Genomic DNA, 19,753 nt, shown 5'->3' with positions numbered 1-19,753 from the left:
GAGACAGAGTGCAAGTGGGGGAGGGGCAGAGAGAGAGAGGGAGACAGAATCTAAAGTAGGCTCCAGGCTCTGAGCTGTCAGCACAGAGCTGGTCGAGCAGCTCAAACTCATGAACCGTGAGATCATGACTCCAGCCAAAGTCCCATGCTCAACTCTTACACCCACCCAATTCATCAATTCCTAGGAAATTTGGAACTTCTACCCCACCTAAAATCTCAAGAGAATTTTGACAGGCTCTGTTTTATTTATTTATTTATTTATTTATTTATTTATTTTTTAACGTTTATTTTATTTTTGAGACAGAGAGAGACAGAGCATGAACAGGGGAGGGTCAGAGAGAGAGGGAGACACAGAATCTGAAACAGGCTCCAGGCTCTGAGCAGTCAGCACAGAGCCCGACGTGGGGCTTGAACCCACAAGCTGTGAGATCATGACCTGAGCGGAAGTCGGACACTTAACCGACTGAGCCACCCAGGTGCCCCGACAGGATCTGTTTATGTCACATGCCTGCTCCCCAAGGCGGGTGGTGTGGGGTACTGTAACGAATAGCACCACGAGATCCACTGGGCTAGAGAGGGACTCTTTTACAAAGGAAGAAGAGACTGCATTCAAAAATAGAAAGGAATACTGGAGAATAAGAGCATACAGCAAACCAGTCATTTCTCATCCACACCGTGTGTGTGCATGTGTGTGTGGTGGTGGCAGGGGGGAGGGTGAAAGTGATGAAGAAGTTAATCTAGAGACACCTTAAGAGAAGGTGGCAATTGGGAAGGTGGCTCCTGGCTTCCGGAGGGGAGGGAGGACAGGAACAAGATCCCGATCTATGGGAAACAAAAGAAAGTAGTTTGGAGAATTCATTAGCAAACACCATCTGAATGTAATGAAAACTATTTTAGTATTTCCAGTGCTTTAGATCCTTGGCTTGGATTGTGGAGGAAGCAAAGGGAAAGGACATAAAATGCATCACAAGAGGCAGAGGAAAGGAATAGGAGATAAATTTACCCTGTCTTTTCCCTTTTCTGCAGCCTCCCTTCAAAGCCTAGTCTTTCTCAACTGTGCATCTGCACCACTCTGGTATTCTCATGTGTCTCTTCTTTCACTGGTCTCCAGGAGAATGGCTTCCTAGTGATCTGAGAAGAAACGGAATCTGCTCTCTAGAGTAGAAGCGGCTGCTAGTGAGCCAGTTTGCTGAAGCCAATCATGGCTGCAACAATGAGTCCCCAGGCATACCCATCCCCAAGTGAGGACTTCACAGAGGGACAGAAGTCAGCCCTTCCCAGCAATGGCTCTGACTCTGAAACTTCCCGCCAACGCTTCAGGCACTAATGCTCCCAGGAGGTAGCTGGCCCCCATGAAGGATTTAGCAAGCTCTGGGAACTCTGCTGTCAGTGGCAAAGCCTAAGACACACTCAAAAGAGCAAATACTGGAGCTGCTGGTTTTGGAGCAGTTTCTCACCATCTTGCCACAGGAGATCCAGACCTGGGTGAGGGAGCAACATCCAGAAAATGGTGAGGAAGCTGTGGCTCTAGTTGAGGATGTACAGAGTGCGTCTGGGCAACAGGTGAGAACAGGCAACTTAGAACCTGGTGAGTTTAATTATGAAGTAGGGTGAGAAGCACAGCAATCCCATTGCTGGAGACGTGTCGAGAAATGCACAGTAGCCCCCCGCCACTCACCACAAACTCTTAGCTATCTTGGGTTGGTCCCATGCCCTTCGTCTATGGAGAGGATTTCTCATTTGCTGAAATAATGTACACACTGATACAGTCAGTGGATGTTTAGGGTCCCTAATACAAAAGTTAAAGCTCAGAACAGTTCTCCAAAAGGCCAGGGAAAGGACACTGTCCCTCACTCAGGGGATCAGGAAAATTAGAGTTGGTGAATTAACATCCAGTCTCTCTTGCCGAAAGGTTCCTTGAGTGCAGATGCTATGGTTATGCAGTAAACAAAGTTGTATCAGAGCTGCTGCCGCCAAGATTAAGCCATCAGTGCAGGATAAAGATGAGTTTCACACAGTGTGCGCTTGTCCAGGTAGGACTAGGTGTGAGATCCGGTCAGTGTCACGATCTCGTACATTTCGGGAGAAGGGAGCCGTGAAAGGCCCAGCACAACGGCAACGTGGCTTTGGTTGTGGGAGACTTGTGGGAAGAAGGCAACTGAGATCACAACCAGAGGTCCAGGAGAGGCACAGCCTGAAGGAGGCGTGTGGGTCAGAGGAATGCCATAGCCTGAGCACCTCTGCTCAACAGGAACCAGCTGGCTGGATACGGAGACGGCATGGCTGGAACGGGAGGTACCAGTGTCCCCAGTGAGGAGACAGACATGTCCTTGGGCTGTGGGAGGGGGACCGGCGAGGGGCGCAGCATTTCACAGGACTGAGGACTGAGTGGTGTTGACATAATGTGCGGAGGGCAGAGAGCTTGGTGGGGACGCATCAGGGACAAAGCTGAGGAAGTTCATGAAGGATCCATGGCGTCGGGACAGTAACACCTGGGACGGCACGGAGAAGGGCGAGCAGTAGCACGTGTGTGGAGTCAGAGCTGGGACAGGTCAATGGCAGGAACCCCTACAGGTGAGAAGTCATCCTGCTCCAGTTCCCCTTGCCCTCTCCCTGTGGTGACAGTCTCTGTCTCTCTCTCTCTCTCTCCCGCAGCCCCTGGTGTTTCAGAGCCAAGCTCTGCACAGGAATGCAGACAGGACAGGAACGTGAGGGATAACACAGCCATGTGAAGCCTGTCTGGGGCGCGAAGGGCACCGTGAGTGGAGGGGAGGGAGAGCGGAAGCTGACGGCACTTGCCAGGGTGCAGAGGCCTCTCCGCGCCACGCTCCTCACTCACTCAACGGACAGGACACGTCATACACGGCGGACTTAATGAATGAAGGTGGCTCTGAAAGACACAAGTGGCTTTGAGGTGCCTGCCAGACGGCAGACACTGGGGATTGTGCAGTGAACGGGACAGGCGTGGTCCGTGGCCTGCTGCAGGCTACACTCCAGGAGGGACACAGACCACAAGCAAAGGAAGAAAGAGCCAGGAACGAGCCGGCTGATGTGATAGAGAATGACTGTGGGGCAGACGGAGAGTGGGCACCGCCTCTCCGGGCCGTGACAGAGGAGTGGCTGTCAGGAGCCTCAGGTGGCAGAGGGTGTGGCATGTTTGGCAGAGAAGGGAGGGTGGGAGAAAGGGGCTAGGCAAGAAGTGGGGGGACTCTGCAGAGTGTGGACAGAGCACGTGAGCACGTGCTTTCCAAGACCTGCTGGATTCCGTGTAGGCAGAGAGTGGATGGAGGGCCGGCAGCAGAGGAACGTGGCCCGAAGCAGGCTCATGGGTGCAGCCGGAAAGGGCTGAGGTGAGGGACTTTGCGGCTGGCAGTAATGACCGGACTTGGTGCTCCGCTGGATGGGGGGTGGGGAGACAGCAGGAGTGCTGAGGCCACGGCTTCCTACGCTGCAGGCTGACCTCACTTCGCACAGGTGTGCACCACGGTTAGCACATCGGCCACGTCACCTCTGTGCTAGGCGCTTCCATTAACTCTGAATCGCTAGAGACCAGGGGATTGAGACCAACTTGTATTCTTTTTTTCTTTTTTTTTTTTTTTCTTTTAATTACAGGGCCCTGAGAGTATTTTTCTTCTGCCTCCTCGGGTCTCACATTGTTTCCTAATGTCCCTGTTAGGGCTTTTAAAGTCTCTTAGGCAGGAATTTGTAGTGACAGATGATGGGGTCTGTTCTCAGGTCCCAGATTCAGGGAAGGACTGGAAAGTGCTCAATGAGGAGACAGACCCTTGGGGACCAGCCAGAGAGTCACAGAGGTCCCACCTGAAACGGCGGGTTCATCCAGAGAGAAGCACTTTGACGGGGTCACGGAGCTCACAACAAAGATCAGGGAAACAGCCAGAAGGTAAGCAGAACTCTGCCCTCACCTGGGGCTGCGGAAGAACTCATTTTTTAGAATGAGCAGGTCTGAGCTGGAGTCTGCCCCAGTGTTCTAGATTAAATACCTTTGAAATGTACCCACAACACAAGATTTCAAATGTTAGCTGATGGTAATAGCACTTAGGAGTGGAGAATTTTTATGTGTCACCCTAATTCTCCCTTATTACAACTGATTCTGCTGCTTCTGAACCAGGAATATTAAAATCTGCACATGTGCCTTCACCTGCATAGCAGCTCTTTGTATATTTGAAAACAAAAGCCCTTTTCTCATCCAGCTTAACTTCATCCAAAATACATTTCCCCTGATTATTTTTGCCTTTCTTCCAAAGCTCTATTTTGGTTTCTACTTCTCTTAAACTTTTTAATCAAAAAACTGTTAAGGTGAAGTGAAATTCATGTAACAAAATTAGCCATGTTCAAGTGAACAATCCAGGTGTATTTAGCCCACACATTCAATTATACAATCATCACGTCTATCCAGTTCCAAACATTTTCACCCCCTACAAGGAAACCATCTACCCATTTGGGAGTTACTCCTCTTTCTCTCTACAGATCTGCCTGTTCTGGAGATTTCATAGAAAGGGTATGACCCTCCGTGCCTGCCCCTCTCATCTAGCAGGTTTAAGCCTGTCTCACTAGTTCCATCCTTTTCGTGGCTAAATAATACTCCAGTGCATGGACAGACCAGGGCTCTGTCTTTCTGTATCTCTTGGAGTGAACCACTGTGGCTGCATACACTGAGACAGTCCACGGCCACTGCTGCCTCTCTGCTTAATTGAAAGCTGCCATTGTAGCGTGCTCAGTAATTTGTAAAAGCCAGCTCTTTATTTAACCCACACCCTAGAAGAAAACATTACATCTTGACCCACTTTCCACTGGCTACTTTCTGTTGAAACAGAAAATTGTCTTAAGAGGAGTATTTGCTTTTGTGTTTTTTAAGCAAATGGAACACTCAGTATCTTTGTAAACTCTACCATTTAGCAGTGATTTCTTTTTAATCCTTGGGAACATCACTGCTCTCTAGGATGTGGTTCCCGAGGCTGGGGGTTCTGAGTGTGAAGAGGGTAAAAACTCACCCTGTGCCAGGTTCCACTCCCCCTGTTCACCCGTCTTCATGCTGTTCCTATTTCTAGTTCGGTGACTTCCTCAGGGCCACAAGCCTCTGCGTCTCCTCTGAAGTTCTGTTCTAAAGTGAAAATAAACCATTTGTGGGGCGCCTGGGTGGCGCAGTCGGTTGGGCGTCCGACTTCAGCCAGGTCACGATCTCGCGGTCCGTGAGTTCGAGCCCCGCGTCAGGCTCTGGGCTGATGGCTCGGAGCCTGGAGCCTGTTTCCGATTCTGTGTCTCCCTCTCTCTCTGCCCCTCCCCCGTTCATGTTCTGTCTCTCTCTGTCCCAAAAATAAATAAAAAACGTTGAAAAAAAAAATTAAAAAAAAAAAAAAAGAAAATAAACCATTTGTTTAATAGAATTCTTTTTTTCTTTAACATTTATTTTTGATAGGGGCAGAGAGAGGGAGGGAAGCACAGAATACAAAGCAGGCTGCAGGCTCTGACCTGTCAGCACAGAGCCCAACATGGGGCTGGAACCCATGAACGGAGAGATAATGACTTAGGCCAAAGTCAGCCGCTTAACTGAGCCACCCAGGCGTCCCTGAAGTAGAATTCTTGAAGGTGGATTTCTGAGAAATATATTATGTTGGCCTGAAAAAGTAAAAGGCTTCAATTGCCATGGTATTTTTAGGAGTTCTAGGGTCATCTCTTGATGGTGGGGCTCAGAGCTTCCCCCCTCCATTAAACTTTTTTTTTTTAATGTTTTTTATTTATTTTGAGAGAGAATCCCAAGCAGGCTCCACCTTTCAGTGCAGAGCCTGACATGGGGCTCAATTTCACACCGTGAGAGCATGACCTGAGCCAAAATCAAGAGTCGTCCACTTAACCGACTTAGCCACCCAGGTGCCCCTAAACATTTTTTTGGCATAACATGCACACAGCGCTTTAAAATTTATTTATTTTTATTTTTGAGACTGAGTGTGTGCCCAAGAGAGTGGGGGAGGGGCAGGGGGAATATCAAGCAGGCTCCAAGCTCAGCACAGAGCCTGATGTGGGGCTAGATCCCACGACCCTGGGATCATAACCTTAGATGAAATCAAGAGTCGGATGCTCAACCAACTGAGCAACCCAGGCGCCCCCACAGCGCTTTAGAATGAAGAAAACCTTTTTGATAAAAGCCGTTATGCCAAGAATCTGCTGAAAGGAGCTTCTCGACACATAGAGGCCACTGGCAATGGCAGTGGCCCTCAAACTCTAGTGTGCTCAGACTCACCCGGGGGCCGTGTCCAGGCACAGTGATTGGGGGCGGGCCCCAGGAATAGGCATTTGTGACGGGTTCCCAGTGCTGCTGCTGCTGACCCGGGAACCCCACTCAAGCCCCGGCTCTGGCTGCTCTGTGGCAGCCACCCTCCAACTGAGGCTGTTTTCTTGCCAGCCTGGCTGACGGCACAGCCTCCCAGGAACCTTCCCCAGGAGAGGGGTCTTGGAGACCAGGAGACAGGCGCTGCGCATGGGACAGCCGGGGCCCAGGTGAGCTGTGCTTGACCCCCGTTGTCTCTTGAGGTTCCCATTTCCCTCACTCTTACCCCACGCCCCTTCACGTCGAGATGTCAGAGAGATCACGAGGTCCTTCCACTGGCCTTCCTTGCGTTGTTTTCTGTCCACCTGTCGTCTTCACAAAGCTCTTTCCTCACCCTGATGCTTCCCTCAGAGGCCTGACGTCCCCTGCCTCGCTTTGTGAGGCCTGTGGCCACGTCTCTGCCCCGCACCAGGCTAGAGCGGTGCTACTTAACGGTAGCAGCAGCCCCCGGTGTCGTTACAGGGAGCAGCCACGTGTGAGGACAGAGCTGCACTCCTCGGTCAGGAAGGACGGATGCACCTCGGCCCGGCACAGAGGGCCCTCCACAGGGACATTTCACAGAGGAATGACAAAAACGACTCTCTGGGTAAGGATGCCTGTTCCCTCAGGCCCAGAGCGGAGGTGTTCATTTGTTCAGAGAGAGAGAGACTGGGAGACCGGAGAAAGGAGACAGAGGCAGACCACTGGGTCGAGGCAAGAAGGAAATAAACAGGAAGAGCCTGAGAGCAGGTATGAGACACAGAGACTGGAAGAAAGGGAAGGACAGGCCAGAGGGCTGACGACAGGGTGGACAGCATGCAAGTGGGAACGAGGGAGGGCGGGACGTGAGAGCAGTGGGGGTGGAAGTGGGAGGCAGAGCAAGGGGCTGGGGGAGTGAGACACAGCAGGGGACAGCCAGCAGCGAGGAGGCACCCCCTGTGGGAGCAGCAGGCCGACCTGAGTGCACGTGTGCTCACACACACACCCGAGGGCTGTCCTGAGCGGCTGAGGGGAAACTCAAGAGCGCCCACATCTGACCGCGTGCTTCTGCGCCCGGGCCTTCAGGAGGCAGCCGGGCCCTTCGGAGAGTCTCAGGACCATCGGTTGCTGTTCTCAAATCGGCTCTGCCCGCGCCCCCCGCGCCGGGCTCTGTGCCGACAGCTCAGGGCCTGGGGCCTGCTGCGGATTCTGTGTCTCTCTCTGCCCCTCCCCCCCGCTCACACTCAGTCCCTCGGTCTCTCAAAAATAAATACAACATTAAAAACAGTAAATCAGCTCTGCCCCTTCCGGGCTGCTCCTCAGAGCATCAGATTCAGGGAAGGGACAGATGCTCCGCGGCTGGCTTGGCCACGATGTCTCCGCCCTGCATGCTCTGGATCACGGAGAACACGCAGGGACCCTAGACACTCACCGCTGAGCAAGGAACAATTCTAAGAGTTCCACAAGTGACGATGGCTTGGAAGCCCGTGAGACACCGCCGAAAGGGGAAGGATAAGGGCGGGGTGACGCCCAGCAGCCAGAGGAAAGACAGGCACGGCCCGGGGCTGCTGAGGAAACCAGGACGTTCCTGTCCATTCTCAATGAACCTGAATGTTATTGGAAACTCCACGCGCACCAGCCAAGCAGCCGGCTGTGTGGGGAAGTTGCCCAGCTGTTGTGTGAACGTGGTCCCCCGGCCTCTGGATCAACGTGGAAGGAAGTTCCAAAGCCTCGGGGCTGTGCAAGGCCGCAGCCCAGAACCTGTGCCTTTCAGGAGATGAAAGCTTTGCTGGCCTCACGTGGCTCCCGTGGTTCTCCCAGGAGTAGGGCACGTAGGGCGGGTGAGGCCCAGGGACCAAGCCAAGACTCGTGAAGTGCAAAGACACAGTGGAGAATGCAGGCAGCTACACATCTGACCGCAAGCAGCCAGCCCAGGACACCCACAGCCTCTTCCAGAGCCCCTTGCTGAGGACCTGTCTGCACTGCTCCCAGTACTGATCACCTGTAGGAGAGAAGTCCCCCACTCTGGGCCTTGTCTTCTGGCTATAAACTGAAGATGGTTCCTATTCCCGCCCAGGTGGGGGCAGTCGGAGTAAACACCTTATTGGCTAACCATTAATGCCATTCGTTGGACCGCGTGCAGCTTACGCACAAGGAAAGGAGCACCTGAACCTTTATGCTGATGGCTGGGTAGCCCAGGGCATTTTCTTTGGAGTTGTGAACTTGGGAAGCCAAAGCCAGGTGTGTCTCTGTCACCGAGGTAGTGAATTTTCTGCCTAGCTGTTATCTGTGGACTTCGTCTATACAATGCTAAGATAGTAGGAGCCTGGGAATGAGTGCTGTATTCTCTGTGAAAGGGGGTGAGGTCCTAGCAGGTGTGGCTGGTGGAGGAGTCCAGAAGTTGGTCATAGTGGCTGGGAATGAGGTTCCATTGCAGCTGCAGGACAGTGGAGAAGAAGGGTGCTCAAAGGTGTGGGGACGCAGTGGGTTAGACAGTGGCTTTGGGTTTCACTGAGAAGACATTTGAACAAAGACGTGAGGAGAAGCCACGAGCCATATGGCTGTTCTGGGGGGAGAGTGTAACCGAGGGAACAGGCCAGCACACAGGCCGAGGCTGCAGTGAGTCTGGGGAGGCGGCCATTGTGACCAGCACAGACCAAGAGAGGGTGAGCCTGATAAATGGTATCCGGCGCCAGATCACGTGGGGCAGTGCTACTGAAAATGACCTGCACTGAGACAGGGCATTTACAGACCCGCCAAGCTCACATCGCTGCTGTGTCCAAGTACACTTCTGTATCATTAACAACAAACCACCTGGCTTTTCACAGATAACTGACAAGCTCTAATGTAGGAGCTGGGACCCTACGTAAAGGACTTCGTAAGCACTTGATGTTTTCTCAGTGAAACGGGGTGGCCTTGCAGGGCTCTAAGCACACAGGGACTCATTTTTAAATGGATCATGTTGACTCTTTCCATTTTTTTGGCTCAAGGAGGAGTAGTAGGGGTGAAGAGAAGGGCGTGCCCCTCAGAGCACCAGACCAGAGGTTAGAACGCACTTGCTGGGGCAGCTTGAGACACACACAGGAGCCCTCACGGAACCAGCCCGTGGCCACTACAGTGAGCAGCATGTGCTGGGAGCTCCCGAGGAACTGGCCGGCCTCATGCCCTTCTCAGCAGAGCACTGCTTCTTCCCACCTTGGGATGGGACGTGCTGTGGTTTAGTTTCTCGCACCTACAGGGATGACAGGAGATCCTCGGGACAGGGACGGGCCAGTCAGGGCTACTCAACATCAGAGGCGGAAGTCGACAGAAGTGGTCTCCAAGTGGCCACATCCTCTCACGAGCCACAAGCCCTCACAGATTCTCCCAACCACGGAGACAGGCATTACACTTACAGTGACATCACTCAGGAGAAATGAGTGGCATTCAGGATAAAGAACAAGAGTGCAGCTTTGGTAAATACTCCACAACCCCTTCTCCGTTAGAGAGGATGCCCTTTCCAGTATGCTGAACGTGTCTGTTTTAGGAAAGACGCACATAGTGAGGTGGTTCCCAGGGATGACAGCAGACGGTGGCAGAGCTGGACAAACCAGTGTGGAACTTGTGGGGAAGTTACCCTTGCCCTGTGGGGTCCAGGCCTCCGTGATCTCATCGTGTGTCCCTTGTCCCCTGGCAGCAGGTGTGTGCTGGGGTGGAGAGACAGAGACTCCCCTGGCCATTCTCTGTAAAACTCAACTTCATGAGAAATTCCAGACTCATCAGAACAGCCAGACCCACAGGGCGGTGGCAAAAGGACTCTGGGAACAGGGCTTTCTGTGGACCCCAGAACAGTGTCGCACCAAGTTCAACTGCCTATAGTTGAGATACCATAAAGTGAGGGGAGACTGTTGCTGAGCCATATGTCCTTGATGAGGAAATGGATACCCTGTCAAGCTCCTGGGCCTCTGCACCCACGGTGGCAAGCAGTGCTATTCTTGGCCAAGAGGGAAGGGTTACGGAGTTTGTGGGGATAAGTCAGCAGAACGGGGAGCCCACAGAGGTCAGAGAAGGGGCTATGTGGATGGTGCAGCCAGAGATGAAAAGGACTTCGGGAATCCTGGCCAGGGAGGTAGGAGACATGACCTGCCAGTTCTGTTCCCACACAGTGCTGGTAGGAGTCTTGGCTCTGATGCACAAATGACACAGGTCCACCCAGAAGGCCTTAGCCTACCATTCAAGTGGGAGCTGCCCCTGCTACTGGTGTGGTTACTGCCTTGATGGATGACTTTCCACGGGCCAGGGAGTCTGGCTCTCTCAGTATTGAGGCTGTTTCCTCTGCCCTTCAGGGCCCAAGTCTGTATCTGCCAGCCTCTTTCACAGAGCACGTGTCATTTTTCCTGTACAACTCCTTGCGTTGGCTTCCTCAGGTGGCCAGTCAGGCCTCCAGCCCAGACTTTCCTCTTCCCTCCTCCTCTAGCATGATCCTCCTTTCCTGACAAAGTGTCTGCTAGTCAGGTGCTCGCAACACACTTTCTTCTCATTTGGGCCAAACTCGGGAAGGCCTTTGGTTAGGCTGTCAAGAATTCAGATCAAACCTGCAGACAGACTGGCAGGTGACATAGAGCTGGCCTCCCTGCCTCAGTTTTGTCACTGTGTCCAAACATCCAAAAAGGGACAGAACAAGAGAAAAGTAGGTGGAATTTAGGGGTATTTATTTACCTGTGAACCCAGGGTTTGGAGCTTGAAAATATTCCAACTGGAAAATGAAATTAGACTATTAATTAGTAGAAGACTGAATCCTATGACGCATTCCATTTAGGTATTTTTCTTGATGGTGCTTTAATTGTAACTTTCCTCATTCCTGCACGTCACTTTCCAGAGTCCAGCATGTTTCTGTTCTCTCAGGTCTTGAGATCACGAATGGAACTAAAAATGAGAATCGAAAATGGGAAGATCCAGAGCAGGCAGAAGTGAAGAAGGCCCTGTGGAGAAAGTCTAGTGGCCTTTTTTGCCACCCTGAGACCAAGAGAGACAGGAAGGGTGAGCCTATGCCGAGAGAGCCACATAGACGTTCTCCAGATGAGCGTGAGGGGACGGCCCCGTCCGAGGACGGGGGGGTCAGCAGACACTCCGTGCTGGAGAGAAGGCCCGAGCAAATCTGAGCAGAGAAACCTGCTCTCAGGGATCTCTCTGTCGCCACCAGCCAGGCGCCAGACTGGAAAAAGCTCCTAAGTGTCAGGAATGTGGGAAAAGCTTTAGCCGAGGTCCTTACCTTGTTCGGGATTGGAGAATCCACACGGGAGAAAAGCCGGACAAGTGCGGCGAATGCGGGAAAGGCTTCAGCGAGCGCTCCGACCTCACTGCCCACCTAAGGCTGCACACGGGGGAGAGACCCTACCGCTGTGGGCAGCGTGGGAAAAGCTTCAACCAGAGGTCCGGCCTCGGCGTCCACCGGAGAACCCACACCGGGGAGAAGCCTTACCGGTGCACCGTCTGTGGGAAGAGCTTCAACAACAGCTCCCGGCTCAGCGCTCACGGGCGAGCCCACGCCCGGCGGAGCCCCCACCCGTGTGCGCAGCGTGGGAGAAGCTTCGGCAGCAGCTCCCACTCCAGTGGCCACCAGAAAACGCACACCGGGGAGAAGCCTCACAACTGCTCTGTGTGAGAGAAGCTTCGCTAAGCTCCGTGCCCCCATCTGCCATCAGGGGGCACACGAGGACGACACCTCACATCGCCAGGAAGGGACACACGGTACGGGGCTGGAGAGCCAACAGGCCAATTCTGGACGTTGACGGGTCTCCTGGAGGTTCTGTCTGCTCGCGGAGGCTTCTGCTAGCCAGTCCCAGGCTCCCAGGCGCAGCAAGAGACTCACATGTGGACCTCGAGAACCTCGGGCAGGAGGAGCAATCAGTGTGAGAACGCTGAGCGTGCTTTCCCGGTCTGCCTGTGACCCACAGTCCCGTGTCACCGTGGACTTCCATCCGCTCTCAAGAAAGGGGGCTGCAAAGTCCTGCCAGAAATCGAGGGTAACCGTGTTCCGAACAGAGGATAGGTGGCTAGGGGCCTGGGAAGTATTCCTGGGGCAGGTCAGGGGAGAAATTTTCCCTCATGGGAAGCACATCTCGAAGTTAACCGCCTACATGTTTCCTAACCCAATAATGACCTGTAGGCATCTGCCTGCAGGAACGTCTACCTCCGAGTCAATCACTGTTGTGTATCCTAGTCACCCAGAGAAGACGGCAGAGCTGGAGGGATGGCTCAGGCCACCAGGTACTACTACTCTAAGTGACTTAATCTCAGAGCAAGTGTGACATCTGGGTTCCTCTAAGATTTCTCCCATGTATGGCCCCAACCCAGGTTCCTGCTTTCTGGTCTGGTACAGTTAACGGTTACCGCAGGTTCATACGCGTCACTGTTTCTGAAGAAAATAAAGGTGTTTCTCCGCTGTTGGCCTTTGGTCTGAATTTTCGCCATCAGAAACTTCATCCTCCTGCAGATCCCACAGGGGGATCCAAGGGCGGCGCCCGCTTTGATGCAGTTGGACGTGCAGAGAAGCAGCGGAACTGGGTTGGGAGGGTTTGCACAGTCACCGAGACGGACAGCAGAGCAGTACGGAAAACGGGCACAGGAGAAGAAACGTGGGGTGTGAGGAGCACTAGGAACCAACCTAAAACACTACTTCTGAACAGGCCTAGATCATGAAGCTTCTGTCAAATTTCATGGATAAAACACGGGAAAAGACGGGCATGTTGTCCTGCTTCTTGCCTGTGCACATGAGGCGTTAAGACCTTGTCTAATTACGGTGACTAGGGTCCCGGTCACTGATTCAGACTCTGGGGCATTGAACATGAGAAAGAAGGAATATTCTATCAAAGCCAAAAAGCTGACATGTTTTTTTAATTTTAGTGAACAAGGATGAGGAAAGCAACGCGTAAAAATGTACGTCATGCTCCCTCCAGTTGAGCCTGGCCTGGGCACCCCACATGTCCTGCACACACTGTCCTCGAGCACGGCCCTTGCGACAGGCCACGCAGGACAGTTTCCAGAGTCACAGGCTTCGCTCTGGAAGGAAAAAACCAAAAACGTCTTCCGAGAGCCTGGGTGAAGGCAAAGAGATGGGCTTCGGTGTGACCCATTGGACTTGACCAGAGATGCATGGTGGAGAGGGGGAGACAGGCCGAGGCAGATCGTTCACAGAGGAGCTTTAGAGGCCCACTCAACTTGGGTCTGGTTAAGGAGGAAAGTAGTTAAGGTCCATGGAAACAATGGTGGAGGGCCCAGTGAGGCCTCACAGGCTCCTCCCACTGCAGGGTGTGCTGGGGCCAAGGCATCGGGGGCAACTGCTGACTCCTTGAATTGTCAGAGGTAGGGGTCACCTCCTCCCTCCAACGGTCTCATGCTCCAGTCCTCCGGGCACAGGAAGGAAGACTGTGCGAGAGTTCCAGACCCTGGCCTGTCAGCTACCCCACATAGTCTGGAGGAGACCGTACATTCATTTATTCATTCATTCGGGAAACATCCGATTCCCTATAACATACCAGGGTATGTAGCAGCCAGACACAAAGCAGTCAGTGGAGCAGACACTGTTTCTTCCAGAATCTCCTCATGAGATCCCTCCAAAGTACCAGCACCAGTGGGCAGCACCACCTAACTCCAACACCCCCACGATGTGACCCAGCTCGGCAGGGCCTGTCTTCCGAGTTGTCATTAATCCAACCTCCTCCCTATGTTCCCCCAACCCCACGTGGAGCGGCTGTTTCCCTCCCTTCCTTCCTTTCACTTCCTACGTCTCACACCTTACTACCCACCTCCACGGACTAACACGGCCTGATCGCTGCACTCCCACAGGAGAATGAATTTGAAGTGTACACAAGGTAACACCTCCAAGGCTACAGATCTGCTCTCAGGTGTAGATGACCCTCCTGGTTTGGCTCAGCCCCTCCTAAGACCATGAAGAAGCCGCTGTTCCCCCCTGTGTAGGAAATAGTGGGACTCTCCGCATGGTTCCTATATCCCTCACTGAAACATCTTAACCACTGACCTCATTTCCTAACGGACAGGATTCTTTTTGCGAGGACTGCTGACCATTCCCATACAGAGGACCCAGTCTTCTCACACCCAGAGAAGCAGGCCAAAGCCCACAGATGCCCTGCTTCCCACTCACCTGCTGTGGTTCCTCAGCTTAAGGAGCCGGACGGGTGGCCAGAGCCAAAGCTGAGCTGGGCCTCTCCGCCTCCTTGCCCCACTTGCCTTTCCTCTTGCCACCTCTTCCGGGCCTCTCCCGTGAGGGCGGTGCCTTTCGAGCCAGTGTGGGAACAGCCGGGGACTCCGGGGACCCCGGGTTGGAGGGTGCCCATTTCACCGCTGACCTCATCACACGCAAATCCTCGGCTTTGCCCATCGTCAGCTCCTGCCTCACAGTCCTGCCGCTCACCCCGGGCCCTGCTCCCTGGTGGACAGAGGGGACCGAGCGTTCTTTACTCGTGGAGAACACAGGACTCTAGCAGGTCACCTCACCTTGACCCAGATACAGGACATAGTTGCAGAAGCTGACACATCCCACATACGGTTGCTAAACTCTGGTTTTTGAGGTGGGCTGGGCACAATGGGGCCTCACCCATGCACCTGGTCTCCCTCACCCTCTCATTCTGACTTCTTAGCTGCTGCCTCAAAGCTGGGCTCTGGAGCATTTCACATGCATTTCCATTCCTTCTCAACTGACAAGCCACCTGACATGTTCAAATGGGATTTTTTTTTTTTTTTGAGAGAGCGAGCTCGCTCGCATGTGCCCATGGGGGAAGAGCAGAGGGAGGGGAGAGTCTCTGCAGGCTGATCCTGCCGAAGCTATCACGGAATGAGCCTTTGTGAGGGGAAGACCACATGAAACTGTGAAGCCTACATTCACAACCGGACATCTGCACCCCGAGCCGCCAGTTTCCCGGTCCCGATTCTGGTCATGACACAACTACAGGGTCATGTCTAGGATGTCACAGGCACTGATAAACTCTCGTCCCTGATCCTTCCTGCCTCTCCCCTTCCGGCCTGAGACTCTGTATCTCACCATTTTCTTCAAAGAGTTGGGCTCCCTTTGAAGGCCCCATGGCCCGCACAGTCTGAGAGGAGTTGTGTCTGGTTCTTCTCTTGGGAAAGCCCCTGGGCGTGGGCTTCACGGGCTCTCCTTATGGGAGAAGCTTTGCGACTCCCCACACAACCACAGGGCTGCCGGCTCTTCTCGGAGCACACACACCATCACCTGGACAAAACCCCATCACTGCCACCTTCCCGTCCCGAGAGAGATCATCCACGGGCCCAGGGAAGAAAGGTGTAGTCTAGATTCCTGGACGGCCAGAGCTAAATTAAAGGCAGTCTGGGTGGCCGGGTAGAACAGAAGGTCAGGAACCCAGAGCCACATCTGGCAGTGGCAGAGAGCACTTCAGAGGCCCATCTGCTCAGGGCGGTGCAGGGAAGTCGGTGGCAGCCCCACGCAGAGCCCCGCAGCTGACACCCGGCCGTGCTGCCCTCAGCCCCCAGCTGGCCTCGCTCTGGCCCTCTCCCAACCAGAAATCCAGTCACATCCGTCTGCTTCGGGGAGGACACTGAGGACGCAGCCCAAGTTCTCACAGCCTCCTGGGCATGCAGTCCCTGCATCCGAGGGCAGAGGGTTCTCATTCACAGAGCCTGCTCAGTCAACATAACCTGCAGGGCAGAACCGGTTCCGTTTACAGGGGACAACTACCTCCCATCCTTCATCCTTTGGAACAGAGACCTACTGAAAGCTCAGCGACTGTGAAGGTCCAACCTGGCTGTCCACCCACCACCCTGCCCGCAAAGGGGAAAGACAGCCTGAGCTCTTGGGAAAACTAGCACCAATGCCAATCAGGAAATAAACAAGCATGTAAGCAGCAAAGGGGAGACCGACTGGCTCAGTTGGTTAAGCGTCCGACTTTGACTCAGGTCATGATCTTGCGGTTTGTGAGTTAAGGCCCCAAGTTGGGCTCTGTGCTGCCAGCTTGGAGCCTGGAGTTGCTTCAGATTCTCTGTCTCCCTCTCTCTCTGCCCATCACCCGCTCATGCTCTCTCTCTCTCTCTCTCTCTCTCTCAAAAATAAACAACATAAAAAAAGAAGAATTAGAAATGCTATTTGTAAAGCATCTAACTCCATACTTGACACGTAAAAGGTGCAGAGTAAATGGTCTGTGGTGGTTAGAGAATCTCCATCTTACAGGAGTTTCTTCACCACATTCACCAACTGACACATATTTAGATTTGAATTCTGTCATTCTCTTGCAAGAATGTAAGGTTCTTAGAGAGCAGGGAATCGGTCTGGTCATTGCTGAATCACATCACCCCCGGTATTTTGCTTGGTGTGTATTATTATATTGCAAATGAATGAATGGGTGAGAAATACAAGACTGGGGTCAGTCAATCTTGATTAACTGCCTAGGTGTCAAGTACTTAAGCATTCATGAAGAATATAAAAGGAGATGAAAACTGGGCAGAGATGTCTCTGACATCTGACTCTCCCGCACTTCCAGTACTAACGCTCGAAGCAGGATTTCTGTACCTCAGCACTACAGACATCTTGGGCCACACAGGTCTTTACTGTGGGTGAGTGGGTGGGAGCGTCCTGTGCACTAGAGGATGGGTAGCTGCATCCCTAGCCTTCACCAACTAGAGGACACGGAGTTCCCCCTGAGCTGTAACTCAACAAATCGACTTCATTGTTACCAAATGCCGTTTTGGGGCAAATCGTCTCTGGTTAGGAACCCCTGTAGGGACAATCATTAAACCACGTTGGTGTAAGAGTCTTTATCTGTCCACCTGGTCTTTCTACAAAGCAGATCTGAACTTCTCTCCTTTCTACAAACTGAGTCTAACTGTATAACAACTCTGTCCCAAAGCCCTGGAGACTTCCTGTTGCCGCTGACATAGGCCAAGAGATACAAGCTTGCAAGGCTGTCCTCGGGACTCAAGGCCCAGTCTACCCCTCCAGCCTCACTGTCCACTCTCCTATATACATTTTCCAACCAGCACAGGTGAACCACTCTCGGTCCTAAAACAAACTGGCTCTGGGCTTTCTGGCCGTAGTGCCTTGGCCTGCGAAACTTCTGCCTAGAACACTTTTCGCAAGTTCCAATGCACTCCTTCCACAGCAACTGAACACAAGGGGTTGCAGGTCTCCAGCCGTCCCAACCGGGGAAAGAAGGGTAGCTGAGCCTAGAAACACAGAAAGAAATGCTCTCAAGGAGAGCACCACCAAAAGGCAGGAAGTCCACAGGATGAGTACCCGCACCGGCACCACCACCCCCACCTTCTTGAACCCTCCTCATGCTTTCAACTCTTCGGCCCTGTCTCCGACTCTCTCTCTCCAGGCGCCTTATCTAACTCCACCTAATACCACGATGTTTCTGGCGGGTTTGTCTTCTCCACGAGTTCGAGAGCTGAGGGCAAGGAGTGTGCCTGAGTGGCCTTCTGAGGCAGTAGGGCCTCGGGGAACGAATGTTTTCTCAGCGTAAATCGCAAGGACAAGAGGCTCAGGGCCTTTCAAAGGCCTCTCCCCTGGGAAACGTAGGGACGGGGACCCCGAAGGGAGACGCGCTGGCACGCCGGCTACCTCGTCCCCACGCCTCCCCAGAGGGGCGAGGTCCCGGAACACGGCCAGTCGGCGTCTTCGCGTCCCGACACCCGGGTCGGGAGATGACAGCTATGGGGAGACGCAGGAGCAGCAGCGCCGGGGACCAGAGGAACAGGAAAAGTCAGCTTCACAGGAGCCACTCACCGGCCACGCCACCTTTTCCCCGCGCGCTGACCCAGAAGCTGCCGCGGGGCATGCCGGGACTCCCTGAAGGCCGGACGCAGGCGCAGGGGCTCAACCCGAAAAGAGCGGGACAGAACACGCAAGCGCGGCCTAAAGGACATTTCCGTTTCTCTGGTTCCGCCTCCCGCTAATGGACAGCAGTCTTCACCAGTGAATGGACAGGATCCTCTTGACGTCACGCCCTGGGACCATTCACGGTGTTGGAGAGGACGAGCGGTGGGGGCGGGATTTGGGCGCTTGTTAACGCTCTCCTATTGGTTACTGCTGTTACGTTGGCCAGGTGGTTCTGCTTGTTGACTTTGACGGGTTCTCTTTCTAACCTTGGTGTTGCTCAGTGGGTTTTTCACATGTGACAGCGACAGTGATCAAAAACCGTCACGCTAGCGGTATGCTAAGCCCCGTTGTAAACACGTTCATGCTAAGTCATCCTAACAACCAACCTATTGAGTCGGAAATGTTAACTTTGGGCAGGGAGACCTAAAGGACCTTCAGGGAGGCAGGATGCACCTACAAGTGGGAGGCTGAAGAAGCAGCAGCAGCGGAATTTGGGGGGTGGGTGGGAAAGGATGAGATAAATGTATTCTGGACCTGCTGGCCTAGATGCCATGCGTGCAGTCTCACAAACTTTCTGATAAGGTCTCAATAAAAAGCCAGGGACAAAAATCCTCAGCGGCTACCTAGTCGGGACCCCTCTCACTCTCGAGAGCTTCATACTTTCCTTCAATAAACTCTACCACTCTGTGTCTTTGCCCACTCTGTTGTCCACGAGATTCATTCTTCGACTCTAGGAGACAAGGACCAGCGTCTCTCCCACCCTCCTGTAACACTATGAAGTCAATAGTATTACTATTTTCATTCTCTAGAAGGGGAAACCAAGACAGTTTTCAAGTGACTGCCTAAAGACAGAAGTAGGGCTAGAACTCTCTTCCAACCCAGTGTTTTCTTCCCTGTTTCATTTTTTAATATTCCATGAGTACCAAATCATTGTCATATTAAAAGGAAATCTCTCTGTTCCTTTTTTCACAAGCAACACTCTCTCTATATATAGAGGAAATAACTGTTACTTGTGTGTTTATCTTCCTGTACCTGCATACACAACTTTGCCCATTTACTTTATCTTGAAGTTTTCCTATTTCAATATATCCACCGCATTTTCATTTTTAGGCTGCTGTGTTTAGTCATGTACCATAATATAATCAATCTTCAATCATTTCCATTTTGGTGGACATTGAAATACTTTCTTGATTTAAAAAAATGTTTATTTATTTTTGAGAGAGAGAGAGAGAGTGTGCGAGTGGGGTGGGGGGCAGAGAGAGAGGGAGGCAGAGGATCTGAAGCCGGCTCTGTGCTGAGCGCAGCCAGCCAGATGCAGGGCTCGAACTCACAACCATGGAATCATGACCTGAGCTGCAGTGGGAGGCTTAACTGACTGAGCCACCCAGGGGCCCAACTTTCCTAATTTTTTTTATATGTATGTGTTATCCTCGATTGGGATATTCTGGATATATTTTGAAGAGGGAGCTGATAGATTGGGATGTGGAGTTTGAGGGAAGTGACGGTGGAGTCTTCTCTATGGTCTCTGCCTTTACTCTGGCCTCTCCATCCTTCCATCATTTATGAAGACACTGGTAGCTCACTGAAGGAGTTTTCCGG

General features: G+C 52.8%; 1 protein-coding gene and 1 long non-coding RNA gene across 2 annotated transcripts; both read left to right on the top strand.

Moving 5' to 3' along the window:
- Window positions 1–3,375: 3,375 nt before the first annotated feature.
- Window positions 3,376–7,131, top strand: LOC125927235 (uncharacterized). The gene is made up of 3 exons (XR_007459281.1): window positions 3,376–3,900; window positions 6,421–6,515; window positions 6,808–7,131. It is a non-coding gene; the product is annotated as an uncharacterized LOC125927235 (long non-coding RNA).
- A 3,226-nt stretch (window positions 7,132–10,357) lies between these two features.
- On the top strand, window positions 10,358–12,029 carry ZSCAN32 (zinc finger and SCAN domain containing 32). The gene is made up of 2 exons (XM_049635391.1): window positions 10,358–10,411; window positions 11,486–12,029. Exons 1-2 carry the CDS (start codon window positions 10,358–10,360, stop codon window positions 11,945–11,947), a joined length of 516 nt encoding a protein of 171 aa, XP_049491348.1. The 3' UTR covers window positions 11,948–12,029.
- Window positions 12,030–19,753: the final 7,724 nt, after the last annotated feature.

Source organism: Panthera uncia, chromosome E1 (genome assembly GCF_023721935.1).
Source record: "Panthera uncia isolate 11264 chromosome E1, Puncia_PCG_1.0, whole genome shotgun sequence".
In the NCBI taxonomy this organism is placed as follows: domain Eukaryota; kingdom Metazoa; phylum Chordata; class Mammalia; order Carnivora; family Felidae; genus Panthera; species Panthera uncia.
The sequence above is the reverse complement of the archived record's forward strand: the minus strand, read 5'-3'. Positions and strand labels throughout refer to the sequence as shown.

What these genes read in the sequence shown, in the direction of transcription:
- ZSCAN32 (XM_049635391.1), top strand. Translation starts at nt 10,358, where the DNA reads ATGTGGATGGTGCAGCCAGAGATGAAAAGGACTTCGGGAATCCTGGCC. An exon ending in CGGGAATCCTGGCCAGGGAG is followed by an intron (nt 10,412 to 11,485) that starts GTAGGAGACATG and finishes TGTCGCCACCAG; the next exon opens with CCAGGCGCCAGACTGGAAAA.